The sequence below is a fragment of the Arachis duranensis genome, chromosome 10 (assembly GCF_000817695.3).
Source record: "Arachis duranensis cultivar V14167 chromosome 10, aradu.V14167.gnm2.J7QH, whole genome shotgun sequence".
Lineage (NCBI taxonomy): Eukaryota > Viridiplantae > Streptophyta > Magnoliopsida > Fabales > Fabaceae > Arachis > Arachis duranensis.
Window position 1 is genome coordinate 22,340,821 of NC_029781.3, and position 14,798 is coordinate 22,355,618.

Genomic DNA, 14,798 nt, shown 5'->3' on the forward strand with positions numbered 1-14,798 from the left:
ATGCTTAGGGATGTTGAAAAATGTTGTGCTAAGTGTATTGCATGTAAACATACTAAATCTACATTTTTACTACATAATTTGTATACTCTGTTACCTGTTCCTATGCATCCATAGGTTGATATTTCTCTAGATTTTATTCTTGGTTTGTCTCGAACTAAGAAGGGTAGAGATAGCATTTTTGTTGTGGTAGACAGATTTAGTAAAATGGCTCATTTCATTGCATGCCATAAAACTGATGATGCAATAAACATTGTTGATCTTTCTTTAGAGAGGTTGTGCGCTTGCATGCTGTTCCTCAAACTATTATTTCTGATCGTGACGTAAAATTTTTGAGTCATTTTTGAAAAATGTTATAAGATAAATTAGGCACAAAATTATTATACTCTACTATCTGTCATCCTCAGACTGATGATCAAACTGAAGTAGTAAATAGAATATTAGGGACCTTATTACGTGCTGTTGTTGGTAAGAATCTGAAAATTTGGGAAGATTGTTTATCTTTTACTGAGTTTTCTTATAATAGAACAATTCATTCTTCTACAGGCTTTTCTCTTTTTGAACTTGTTTGTGGTTTTAACTCTTTAACTATTTTGGACTTATTACCTTTGCTTTTGCATGATCTTGTTAGCTTGGATACCAAAGGTAAAGCTGAAAAGGTTAAAGCAATGCACTTAAAAGCATGTGAGTTAATTGAAAAGAAAAATAGGTTGACAGCTCAAAGGGTGAATAAAGGTCGAAGACAACTTGTCTTTGAACTTGGTGACTGGGTATGGGTTTGAAAAAGAAGAGGTTTCCTATTCAAAGAAAATTCAAGTTAGACCCTAGGAGTGATGGTCTATTTCAGGTGCTCGAAAAGATCAATAACATTGCTTACAAGATTGGCATTACAAGTGAGTATAATATGTCAGCTACTTTTAATGTTTTTGACATATTTCCTTTTGATTTGGATACAGATTTGAGAACGAATCTTTTTCAGGAGGGAGGAAATGATACGAGCTCTGTGGGACAAATTGAGAACTGTCATATGTTAATTGATCTCATTATAAGAGCAACAACTAAGAGAAGAAAAAGGTTTTGCAAACATGGCTAAATCATTTGTTCAAGAGATGCATCAAAAATTGGGCAAGATAATGGTTAATGATTATGGAAAGCCAAACGTCTTACTATTTACAAGTTGCATTAAAAACTCTCGTTAATCAAGTTGAATCAAATAGGCATTACTTTCTTAGTATTTATTTTAAGACTTATTTTATGTTTATTTAATATAATTTAATTTAATTTTTTTTGTTTTATCCCCAATAATGATTTGACCCATTTTTATTTTAGTGAACTTGTGAGTTAGAGTTTTAAACTTAAGAGGTATAAAAATTCGCTAAAACCTGGTAGCCATTTTTCTTTTAATTTTTTATAAATAAAAATTTCTTTGAATTTCTTTGAGAAACTTGGATTTGAACAGGAGAGGGTAGAGTGATTCCCTTAGCTGTTGCATAAGAAAATCAAATTAAAGTAGAGAAGTCCCTTTCTTTGATTCCCCATCTTACTTTGGATTACGTTCTGTATGGCTGTGTTTGATTCATGTCTTAAAATTATGAAGACATAGACACAAGAGTACATAGACACAAGAAGACATTAATTTTGTATTCTGTTTGATAATTAAGACATAGACAGAACACACAACTCACAATTTTACTAAAAAAGTCAATTTTACCCAATTCATTTCTGTATCACCATCACTAGTTATACCTTTTCATATTCCTTCAAAATTATCACAATTTACCATGGCATCACCATCTTCAAAACCAACACAAATTTTTTTTATTTTTGGTAATTCTTTATCCAAAAGAAAATCAACTCCATAAACATAAAAAATTTACCCAAAATTGCTAAAAGTTAACATAGCAAACACAAATCTCTATCAATCCAAATACAGAATAAGTTATCATCTCATCCACAACAAAGAACACCACAAATAAAATTTAATCCAAAATTTAATATTTATAAAATAAACAAAAGTGCTTCAATAACATTCTAATTGAATAATAAAGACATTCAAATTTTTATTAAAAAAATTAAAATAAATACAAATTGAATCTGAGGTAGAACAAGGCAATAGAAAAAATGAAAAAAAAAAGAAAGAGGTAGAGAAGAATGTAAAGAAGATGAAAATGAGTAAAGGTGGAAGAAGGACAGGACCGACAGCAGTTGTTGATGTTGATCGAAGGGTGAGGCAGAAAGACTTTCTTCTTTGCTGTGATGCTACCTGTAAGAAGAAGACAAAAGACAAACAACACTGCCAGAGAGAGGATGGAAGCGACGCCATTGAAGCACAAATCGGGCAACAACAATGGGCAGAGAGAGTATGGAGGCTGAGAGAGGAGATGAAGAATGGTTGAAGAAAAAAATAGGTTGAAGGGCTAAAATGGTAAAAATATTCCATATCTCAACTTAAAAATGAGTGTCTCAGCTAATTGGAAAGACTCAAAATACATGTTTTTGTGGGTATCTATGTGTCACCATGTCTCTCTTAGTTTGTGTCTCACGTACCAAATAAAGAACACGTCCTACCGTGTCTCTGTCTTTGGCATACACAGTCATTAACCAAACGGTGCCTATCATAACTCCTCTTTTTTTCTACACATAACGCATATTTTGTCTGCATAATTTCTCATGAATGATACCATCTTTGAATGAGCACATATCACATATGATTCTATTATTCCTCATAAGTTGTGGTTTGTTTGTGCTATTGTAGGATTCACAAAATTGATTCTAGATTGTTGTTGTCCGTTTGAGAATGTGTATCATCAAAAAGAGGTGTTAACAGAATTGAAAAATCTGTTAACAGAAACTGTTAACCTATTGACCAAAGGACAAACGTAACTAATTTTAAATTTTTCAGGAACTAATTTGATTAAAGAAATCATTTGGGAACGAAAATGATGATCGACCAATATTTCAAGGACTAATTTGTCAATTAACCCTAATTTAATTAGTATATATGGACAATATAATTTTTATCAACAAAGCTAAGTGTCCAAACTTTTTTAAACCAAGTACACAACCAAGTCAAAGCGCGCTTCTTTAAATGTAGGTATATACGCATTGTCGCTGCTGCTGCTGGTGCTTCTTCTTCTTCTTCTTCTTCTTCTTCTTCTTCTTCTTCTTCTTCTTCTTCTTCTTCTTCTTCTTCTTCTTCTTCATTATCATTATTGTTGTCATCATCATCAACATCTTCTTCTTCTTCAACAACGTCATCATCATTGTTGCCGCCGTCGTCTTCATCTCTGGTTCTTCTTCAACGTCGTCTTCTTCTTTTTCTTCAATGTCGTCATCTTCTTCTTCTCTTGTTTGATTTCTTCTCCTCCTTCTTTTTTCTTTTCATCCTCTTTCATCATCATCGTTGTCAGCGTTGTCGTCATCTTCTTCATCTTTTTCTTCTCCTCCAATATATGTTCAACAAATTAGAGCACAGAAATTTTAATTCACAGCACTGAAAATTTTGATGCACAATATATAAATTTTTGAATAAATTACCATTTGTACCCATGAAAGATATAAACGCTAACAAATGTACTCATATAAGAATAAAACGACAATTGTAACCACAGAAGATGGCCTCCGTGTGCCAAGAGTACCTGGATGTTGGTTACGCAATTGGTCCATCAGGGTATTCTTGGCACACGGAAGCCTTTTTCCGTGGTTACAATTGTCATTTTATTCTTATATGAGTACATTTGTCAGTATTTATATCTTTCATGGGTACAAATGGTAATTTATTCTAAATTTTTAAAAGACCACATGCCAAGAAGATTGACACCTAACTAACAAAATACGCATAACATAGGAATTTTAGTATACATCAGATAATTGGTGCATAGCACAGAAATTTTGGTGCACAATACATAATTTTTTAAAGAACTACATGTCCAAAACATTGATACCCAACGAACAATATATCCTATAGCACATAAATTATGGTATACAACACAAAATTTTTATGCACATCATAGAAATTTTTTATGCACAGCACAAAAACTTTTGAAGGACCACATGTTTAGAACATTTACTCACCGAACCAAAAAAAATTTATGTCAATAAGTTTTTGTGCTATCTAACAAAATTTGTATGCTGAAAAGTGCAAAGAAAGAGAAGCGGTAACGCATCCGCACACTTTTTTTTATTGAACTTGTGTGAACTTGATTGGACTAAGTTACAAAAAACTTGTTACGCGTAGCATTATTGTAAATATAGAGTAAAATATTATTTTAATCCTTAATGTTAGACTAAATTTTAATTTCGTCCTAACGTTTAAAACATCTTATTTTTGTTCCAAACATTTTATTTCGTCCTATTTTGATTCTCTTGTCAAAATTAATTTTTTTTACCAAAAAATATCTCTTTTTCTTCTATTGTTATCTTTTTTTTCCCATATTATTCTATTACTTTCATTCTCAAATCACTACAACAATCACTATGATCACTACAATAATAATTTTTGTTGCTATCTAGAAGAAAATCATAATGTTAACAAGTTTTTAGAAAAAAAATCGTAATTTTGTCGAGAAGACTAAAATAAAACAAAATAAAATGTTTGAGATAAAAATAAAATGTTTCAAACATTAAGGACGAAACTAGAATTTAATAACCTAAACGTTAGGAACTAAAATAGTACTTTATTTATTATATATCATCTTTTAATGTCTAATTATTGCAAATAAAAAATTTTAGTACATTATGTTACGAATATCAAAATAATTTCTTTTATGAAAAATAATTATTATATATAGGTAGTTAGAATCGCAAGCCAACTCGTTAAATCGCACGAGTTTGCAATTTTACTCCCTCAATTCATCTCGTTTATATTCTTCGAGTAAGAGGAGTGGCGTTCATGCAGAATCACCGAAAAAACACTCAAAATCGCTGAAATCGCGTTTGCTCAGAATCTGTCTTGTTTTATTTTCACCGTCTCCATAGTCTCTGTTGTTAAAGTCGCTGTGTTGCCTTTAGTTCTTGGCTTAATCTCTCTTCTTTCTTCTTCCATCGCCATCACCTCCATCACTCGGTCTTTCCTCTCTTTTTTTTCTTTTAACATTGATTATTATCCTTGCTCTTCTACTTCTCTCATTTCTTCTCCTCAACCCTTTTAACATTGGTGCTCTATTTTGCTCTCTTTTTTTTTTCTTTTTTATTCCGATCTATTAGTTGATTTGGTATATAGATAAATTAGATTAGTGGAATAAAGGTATTATTAATTTATTGTTAAAAAGAAGAGAATAAAATATTTGAATCACACAGATAGAAGAAAAATATAGGAATAGGAATAGGAAAATTCTAGTGTTTGAATTTTGAAATTTTAAAAAAATATTAAAATTAGCGTTAAATTTGTTTTGTTATATTTTGAATAGTAGTTTTTATTTTTCTCTATTCTTTTTGCAATTTTCTCTTCTTTTTTAGTTTATTTCCGTTGCTACTCTATTCATTTGTCTTGAGTGTGAGATACCCCTTTTTTGTTTCTGTCAATAGTTCTATCTATAAACATTTATAATTTTATTCACATCTAATAAAGTTATCTTTTTTAGAACAAAATGATTGTATTGTACTAATTATTGATGTATATTAATATACTGCACAAATAATTAAAATAAAAAAACTGATAATTGATAGATATATAAAAATTTGAATTTAAACCTTCATATGGTTATATTTTCTTAATTTACGAGTCACATATACATTTCGTTTTACGATTTTGTAAATTTCGATACTACAACAATCTTACGAATTAAGATATAAATTACGAGTTTATTATTTTAATTTAATATCAATAAAACTTTAATATTTTAGATTGTGTTTGATTTATTTTTATATTTTATTATTTTTTATTTTTATATAGTATTTTCAATTTAACCACTATGCATTATATCTAGAGACATATATTATTTTATTTTTAATATATATTTTATATCTAATATACTTTCTATTGATTTGATGTCTAATTTTATATATTACCACGTTATATATATGTCGCGTTAAAATACTTGGTATCAGTACACTTAATTAGATCCATCAAAAGAAGTGATATGAACAAATTAGTTATATTGTACATATTTTATTTTTTTCAACTGCTTATTGACGTTCTTATTTTTTAATTAATCAATTAATTTTAAAACATAAATATTAGTAAAAAATATCTTTAATTTGAATTTAAAAAATATATAAAAAATAAAAATAATAAAAATAAAAACTTAAATTTTGTCTTTTAGTTTAAATTTATAATAAAATGATTAATGATTTTTTAAAATTCATTAAAAATATTCTTTGATTCATTAGTATTTATGAAACAATCGTTGGGACTTTTAATGTTCAAAATGTTAATGTAGGTCGGCTCTTAATTTTTAACTGAGAGTGAATAGCTAATTTGTTTCATTTTTCGAATAGGATTCTATGGTCAGTCAGCGACACCTGGATGTCAAAGACGTAAAGTGGAGACGATGGGATCGATCCATAGATTTTTTTTTCTTTTGCTGCATTTCATTCCTTTTAGTTGAGTTTGGTCGGCTGGAATCAATAAATGTTACTGTAGAGTAGGTAACGTAAGAACTCAATCGAGCACTTAGTTGAGCTAGGAAGCAAGTTCTGACTAACTAAGTAAATTCGAGTTAGACAAAAAATGACCAGAAATTGCTATCTTCTTTCACTAGCGATAGAGTGAAGCATAGTCGTGTTTAAGCGGCAATAGTGATTTTGGTGTTACTGAGCTATATCTGTATCTAAGTATCGAATAATCTCCCTTAGGGTAGGCATATGTTGGCTAGATCGATAAGAGTGTAAGGAAGAATGCACAGATAACATCCTTTTAAAATGGTCCCTGAAATTTGACTCGCGACTCAATTTAACCTCCAAAATTTCAATTGACCTAATTTGTACCCTAAAATTTTGAGTTGTGACTCAATTTAGTCCTTCTGTTTATTTATGTCACCAAAAAGTTGACGTAACAATTTTAATTGACACTTGACACTATCAACAGTTATATAATGTGGCAAAAATATTATAAGCACCAATTTAGCCCCTTGAGATTTGAACATAAAAGCCTAGACGGTGCCCCCAAATCTCCCAAATTGAAGCCGTTTTTGGTGAGTTGGGGAGGATGCTGAGGAGCGGCAACGAAGCTTCCCAAAATTCAAGTAGATCGCGTTTGCATGACAGCCGGGTGAGGAACGTACATCACAGCAGAAGTGGAAAGATTCCACAATTGTGTAGTTGTAGAAAATGGTAACATTAATACTTATTTCATTCTATTTTAAATCAAAAATCATGAACCTCCATTCAAAAACAAGAATAGTTAAGTCATCCATTAATTCCAGCTTCTCTTAAACATGAAAACAAAAAAAAAAACGCCTGCAACAATCCTCATATCTATTTGCCCAATGCATCAGATTCAGTTGATCACAGTTATATACATAAAAAATTAAACTATAGCATACAAGAACTCTACCAGTTACTAACAACCATAATCAACCTAAATCTCCAAAAAATTTCATTGATCAAATAGAGCAAAAAATTAAAAAACAACAAACCTCAATCAATATATTCCAACAAAATAGAGTATTGCATGTTGAGAGTTACGAATTTTTTGCTAATCTGTTTTTGAACAAATGATGATTTCCAAGTTCTTTGTTTTCATTATAGGCCGATGAATCAAGTGCAAAAAGCTTCAAATTTCACCTATGGCGACAACATTGGTTCTTAGTTGCCGCAAGGTATACGAAAGGAGAAAGAAGAAAAATGGTCAATTGAAGTTTCAGTAATGAACAGCGGTGGAGCCTCATGTTGAGGTTTCATATAAATTATATACAAATTTTAGTTTAGCCACTCCTAAAATTTTTATTTTAGTCTTATCTTATTATAAAAATATTTTTAGCCCCTCTCTAATATTTCATCTAGCTTCGCCCCTGAAAATGAAGTGTTTTACATTTTAGGTTTCATTTAACTCCCTTCTTATGTCACACAGACATCGTTTTAATATATTTTGGGCACCAACAACTACACAATGTCTTTTATGTAGTGTTAGGTGTTAATTAAAATTACCATGTCAGCTCTTTAGTGACAAAAATGGATGAAAATGTCAAATTGAGTCACAACTTAAAATTTTAGGGAACAAATTCGATCAATTGAAAATTCGATGACTAAATTGAGTTGAAGTCAAATTTCAGAAGCCATTTTGAATATTAATTCTTAATAAATATTTTACAATTTTTTTCTTCTAAAAATTATTATAGGTCTTAGTTCATTCAACAAATTGATCATTGGAATTATTGTATTATTAATCAGAATTTTCTCTTTTTAACTATAAGTATTGTGTCGGGAGTAAATTGGCATAGAAACTAAAGCATAATATTTTTTTAGAGTTAGAAGTAACAAATACTGATAACAAAGTGATGTAAATTAAAAAGACCAATTAAATTTATATAAGATATGATTTTTTGGTGACTATACAAGATACTATTTGAAAAATAATTAAAGTATTATATCAATCAAATCATTTAATTTGTAAAAGTAAGTATATAACAAACATTTTGATAGATTGTTTGTTACTTCAAAATCTAAAAATTTAAATTTGAGCTCTTAATTATTTCAAAAAAATTTCAATTTTTTTATTTTTAGTTTCTAAAATATTTCTATTTCTTCTTTCTGCGACATGGTAAACCACTGCCTTTGAGCCTCTCAGATCCTTAATTAATTTTATCATAAAGGCCAATGATAAACAATAATTTTCTTCAAATACAACATACAATTTTCATCGTACTTGCTTTTTAAAGAGCACTTCTTCTCAAAATCTCACAAAGTGATGAGTTAGAATCTCATTATAACTAAGGCTATATTTTTTATTAATTTTTTCTTTCTAAAACAATTTTGATAATGGCTGATAATGGCTACTTAGATGTGAATGAATTAAAAGATGGTTTTCAATTAATTTTAAAAAAAGTTAAGCATTCTATTTTAAATTTATAAATTTATAAAAAATAAAATTTTTAAAATCTGAACTAAAACATAAAATCCAACATTTTATTATGAGTTTTATTTTTTTATACCTTATTTAAATTAAAATTAAAGTATTTTTATTGATATTTATATTTAAAGTTAATAGAGACAACAAAAAATATTTAAAATTAATGGATTAACTTAAAAATAAAAATATCAATATGTTACTAAAAATAACAGAAAATGTGCATTGTATCTATTTTATTCATATCACATTTTCTTTCTAATTCTATTAGTAATTTTTGAGTAAAATATACTTTTTGTTTCTGATATTTGTAATTTGTTTTGAATTATTCTTAATATTTAATTTATTTAATTTTATTCTTAAAATTAATAATATTTAAAAAATATAAATATTAAGAACAAAATACGTATTTTATCTATAACTTTTTCTTTCCTGATTTCATTGGCTACGTGAAATTAGGTGAATAATTTGTTTTTAGATCGTTCATACCCAAAACAAGAAAAAAAAATATTTTTTGATTCGCAGTCAATGTCTTTTGGCATTGTTATTAAGAATAGACCAAAATCACATGATTTTGTCAAAGCACAACAATTATACCACAAAGACTCAACAACCAAGACACATAAAATTTTGCCTACACATAAAATAAAACAAGCAACTCATACACATATTACCTACAATTTTATTAAATCAAAATTTCTTTTAAATAGAATGAGATAAATATAAGATTTTAATTTTGATTAATTTTTTAATATTATTTAAATTAAAAAAATAAAATCTCTTCATAAAAAAAGCAAAGCAAAGTTTCCTGTTACAATATCAAAAGGTGGAAGAAAAAAAAGGTAAAAATAAAAATAGGTGGGATAAATATAAAATTTTAATTTTGATGTATTAACAGTATAAAATATTTTATAAAATCGTGTAATTACAATCATTCTTTTAAATGATTATTCACGGAGTCAATATAAAAAATAATTACTTTTGTTAATCCAACTTTATGTGATTGGATACACATATAAAAACGATTTTATACTGATAGTGCATTAAAATTAAATTATAAATATAAGGACTCAATTCCAACTAACGAGATAAGGTTGGAAAACGAATTTTTATAATAACTTTTATAATTATTCATTTCAATAATTAATACATTTATTTTATTTATTTAAATAAAAAATTCGTATTTTATCCTTATTTTTACTTAAAAAAAATTTTAAAAAAATCATTTAAATATTTTTTTAAAAAAATCATTTATAAAGTCCTAAACCCTATCACTGTAAAATAAATTTTCTGCTTGTAAAGTAAGAAAGCTGAACTTTCATACCGCACAACCAAATTAACATGCCAATAATTAAAAGCTAAATCAAATTAAATCAAATCTCTTCTCTGTTTTCTCTGTTTTTTTGTTACCGTACTTTCCGTCCATCACACAGCAAAACACTCTCTCCACCAAACTTTTTCAACAACCCCACCGCCACCACCACCTCCACCTCCTCCACCTCCTCCTATGACCCTGGACGGAGCTAAAAACGACGCAGTTTTTGCCAAAAAGCTCGTGCTGAGCAATGGCAAAGTATAAAAACGATTTTACACTGATAGTACATCAAAATTAAATTATAAATATAATGACTTAATTTCAACTGTAAAATTTCTTTATCAAATCACAAAACATAGAAAACCCTCTTAATTTTTTATCTAAATTTATTCGTCAGTAATTCAGTATATATATTACTCAATTACCAACTAACCACTGCTTTTTAACTTTCACTAAAGCAAAGATACTAAGTTTTAACATGCAAACACAATAATAATAACCACACGGAGTACCAGTTCCAGAATACATATTATAAGCTACAACCACTACCACTTACACAAATATAAATCCATAAAAAATAATAGGAAGCAGTAAAGGCTAAAAGTAGTTTTCACTATGTATTACTGCTAAATTATACAGCCAAATATAGAAACGCCAACATTTTCTAGTAATAGTTTCAATCCAAAAGTATTCTTGGTGGAAGGTATACACTTAAAGCTTGATCTTGATATGAAGCAAGTTTCACAATTGAACTAGCTGTGGGGTTGCACCTTCTCTGTACTTCGATGAATCCTTCGCTCAGAACTTGCTCCACCCACTTCACCACTGTATCCTGGTCCAAGACATATGCTGCTGCGAGCAACTGGTCAATGACTTCTGACTGAATTTGTAAGACACATTCTGATCCAAGAATCTTGTTGAAGTTACTTCTAATCACTTCTAACACTCTATCTTCCAGCGCATCAAAATTGAAAGGTTTGAAAACAACCGTTTGGTAAGCTTGATCACACAAATCTTGCAACCAAATGTTTTGGTTCCCAGTTGAGACATGTTTGGAATTTTCACTGTCCATTTGTTGTGATTCACTCTCTTCAGCTGGAAGATTCAAATCCAAAAGCCAATTTGATGCTATATGTGCCCTTTTAGGCATATCTGAGATTAAATGCCGGTCGTGGTGAAATTCATTATCACCGATCAATTTTCGTTTATTTACAAAAACTAGATCTGGCATAGCATCTCTCAGACTGTTAGATATGATGTCTCCAATGGCATGCTCAACTTTGATCTTGATAGCTCCTCTTTTTGCCATTAGTATCCTTTCCTCAGGATAGTTGGAAGGTTCTTCTGTTAACGTCAAACTATCTTTGTAATTTAAAAACGAAGTCACAAATGTGGCATTGTTTAATCCGATTTCTCGACCGTGCGAGTCTGTTATTTTTCCCGTCTTGATGGCTTGCAACAAACTGCTTTGAGTTACTGCATCTGCCTTATCTACGTTTTCAAGAAAAACCACAGACAAAGTTTTCTTGCAAAACTCCCCCACAATAAAATCAAGAGTAGTCTTTCCCCTAAATTTCACAGCGTTGGATGCTTTCATTTCTTTGGAACCTAGATCCATACAAATAAAGCTGTCCCGACTTCCATACAAAATCTCAGCTAAAGCAACGGCTACTTTCTTTTTGCCGTGCCTATCAGGTCCCACAAAATTCATCCATAAGTCGCCTCGTTGAATTGCTCCACATGGTCTAATCCTTTTTATTGGACTGCAAACTATTGCTTTGACGATAGCATGTAATGCTTCATCTTGCCAGGTTACCTCCTTCGATAGAGCTTCAAAAAGGCTTTTGGGATTTCTCGCATCAACTTGTCTAACATGGTCGAAACTTAAGCAGGAAGAAGACTGTGACAGATGCTTCAAGATATTCCCATCAGCCAAATTGAAGTTCGAAGAAAATTGACTCCCGATTTGCTTTGGAGGATCCATTGAATATTCGTCAGTAGGTTTCTTAAATTTATTGCTGGTAGGAGAAGGACATATTCCTAGACCCAGATCTGTGGTTACAGAATTAACTGAAGTTGGAGACATTTCACTACCATCGCACACACTTGAATTGGAGATGTTGCATGATCTCAGGTCAGCTAACTCGAGATCTTCAGCTTTTTGGAACATCTCCACAAGTTTCGAAGTATGCTTCCCCTGCATTTCCTTGAAAGCCAAAGAAAAAGGACTGGTTGGTTGTGATGTAGACATAATTTGCACATTGACTGGAACTTCCGAGTTTAGATCGATGACTTCAACGGGAGAATTGTCTGTAACTTTGTTGTCGCGATTTTCAGCATCTTTCTTTTTATCTTTAGTACAAAGAAAACCCATAACATTCGGACAAGAATTTGCTTCGGAAAATCCCTGGCGCAGATGATAGTAAACATTATCCATGTTCTTATGAGTTCGCAAGGATTTACCACCATCCAATAAAAGAAAATCATCTTTTTTGGTCTGTACTGAATGGAAAAGAAAATAATTTTTACACAAACAAAATTAAAAAAAAATCCATTGATAAAAATCAAATAATTCGTAAGAAAAAATCAATTGCATATTTTTTTGATTGAGTAGCCAAAATCTTTTTCAAAAATTTAATTTGTATATAGTTAATATTCATCATTTTAAGGTTAGTGAAGATTACTTAATCAAAATGCTCTTTTATTTCGCCAAATTTTTTATCCGTTTTATATAACCAAATTTTTTGCTCATTTTAACTGACATTTATCTGACTGTTATACAGTACTCAGTACGCACCTTAGCATTCAATCCTTTTGCTGCATTAATTTCTGCAATCTGTAGCCATGGCTGATAGTTAGATTGACATGGTTCAACAGCTAAAGAAGAAAATCTTTCCTTTGGAGCAGGCACTTCTTGTTCACACCTTTCGCTGTTTTGACGGTGCCTGAGATTGGGAGTACAGCCAGGTAGTGGACTTTTCAAATCAGAAGGGGAAGAGAAAAATCCACCAAATGGTACAAATGAATCCATTAAACTGTCAAACAACAAAACATTGGTGAGATCAAATAAAAATGAAAATCCATCTGTAGAATAAGTTATTACTTATTAGCTTATCATATGAATGAAAATGAATTCACATCTATCTATTTATCATTTAATTGATCATGACAATCTATGAGTCTTCTATAATAATGTTCCGCTCATCCTTAAATTTAGAGTTTTTATCAGAAAAAAATTAGGGTGGTATGTTTGTATAGTAATTACATAGACCCGCTTCATTAAGTTAAAGAACAGAAAAACATTTAATCCAAAATATCAAAAGACTCATGTATGAGATTTCTTAATAAAAAAATTAGAAAAATAAAATAAAATAAAATAAAAAACAACAACCAAAACTACTTGAAGCATGCACATGATGAATAAAAGAAATAATATTTAATCTCCTTTGTTGAAAAGTTCTGACAGTAAACAACTACTTTGGAGTAGTTGAGAGTTACATGAATAAATAGAAGAGGATATTCATTGAGGAAACAAATCACCTGGACCTTGGTTTCTGGCAAGATTGAAGAGAAGTAATTGGAAGAAGCTGCAAATCCCAATCTTTCTCGACAAAAGGAAACCTTCCAACAAACTTTAAGTAAGACTCATAGCTCCGAGCAAAACCAATCAACCATACCCTCTCACTATGAACCTTCAACAACCGCCCCAGTTCCCCAAGAACACCCTCTTCACCGCCGCTATTCTCCTCCTCCGCCACAAAACCCTTCAAGTCCCCCAAATTCACCACCACTCCTGGCCCCACGCCCTTCTCCGCCACCTCCTCCGCTTCCCTAATCCCGGATACAATCCTCAACCCTACCAGCTCCACCGGCAGCACCCCCTCCCTCCGCTTCTCCACCGCCTCCACGAACTGCCGCATCGCCTCGCCAGCACACGCGCCAAGCAGCACCGGGTTCCTCCCCTTGCTTCTCACCAGAACCTCCCCAATCCTCCTGAAACTCTCATCCTCCCCTCCGTCTCCGCCGCCGGAAAACGGGAACCCGAAAAACCCTCCCCGGCGGCCTTGTTCCGGCAAGTTACATAGAAAAACCGGCGGCCCACGCGATCTCGAGTAGCGAAAAAGCTGGGGCAAGGGCCTGAGTATCGCGAGCTTAATTTCGGGGCTCCGGAAACCCGCTTCTGCGAAAACCCGACTGACAACCGGGTCATCAAGAATCGATATCACCAAATGCTGCAGCTCAACTTTAACCGACGAAACAGAAAACGGTTGCTGAGTTTGTTGGAGGTTGTTAGAGTGGTTACTTTGGAACAAGAGTTGGTTATGGAACGTGTCAGGGTGTCGGCGCTGGTTGGCCTGAGACCGCTTGATGGCTGCCATGAGGGAGTTAGAGACGGGCGGGTCAGTGGATGGGTTGGAGGAAGGGGAGCGGTCGAGGGACACGGAGAGGCAGAGGTCGAGGGCCTTGAACTGAAGGCGG

General features: G+C 31.5%; 1 protein-coding gene across 1 annotated transcript in view; it reads right to left on the minus strand.

The window, feature by feature from the left end:
• Positions 1–10,884: 10,884 nt before the first annotated feature.
• The window catches only part of LOC107469455 (protein SMAX1-LIKE 8-like), a 4,220-nt gene continuing 306 nt past the window's right edge, over positions 10,885–14,798 (minus strand). The window contains 3 exon segments of the mRNA XM_016088826.3: positions 10,885–12,816; positions 13,117–13,354; positions 13,860–14,798. The exon segment at positions 13,860–14,798 is cut by the window's right edge and continues 101 nt beyond it. Coding sequence (XP_015944312.2) covers positions 10,996–12,816; positions 13,117–13,354; positions 13,860–14,798 — 2,998 coding nt within the window. The 3' untranslated portion in view covers positions 10,885–10,995.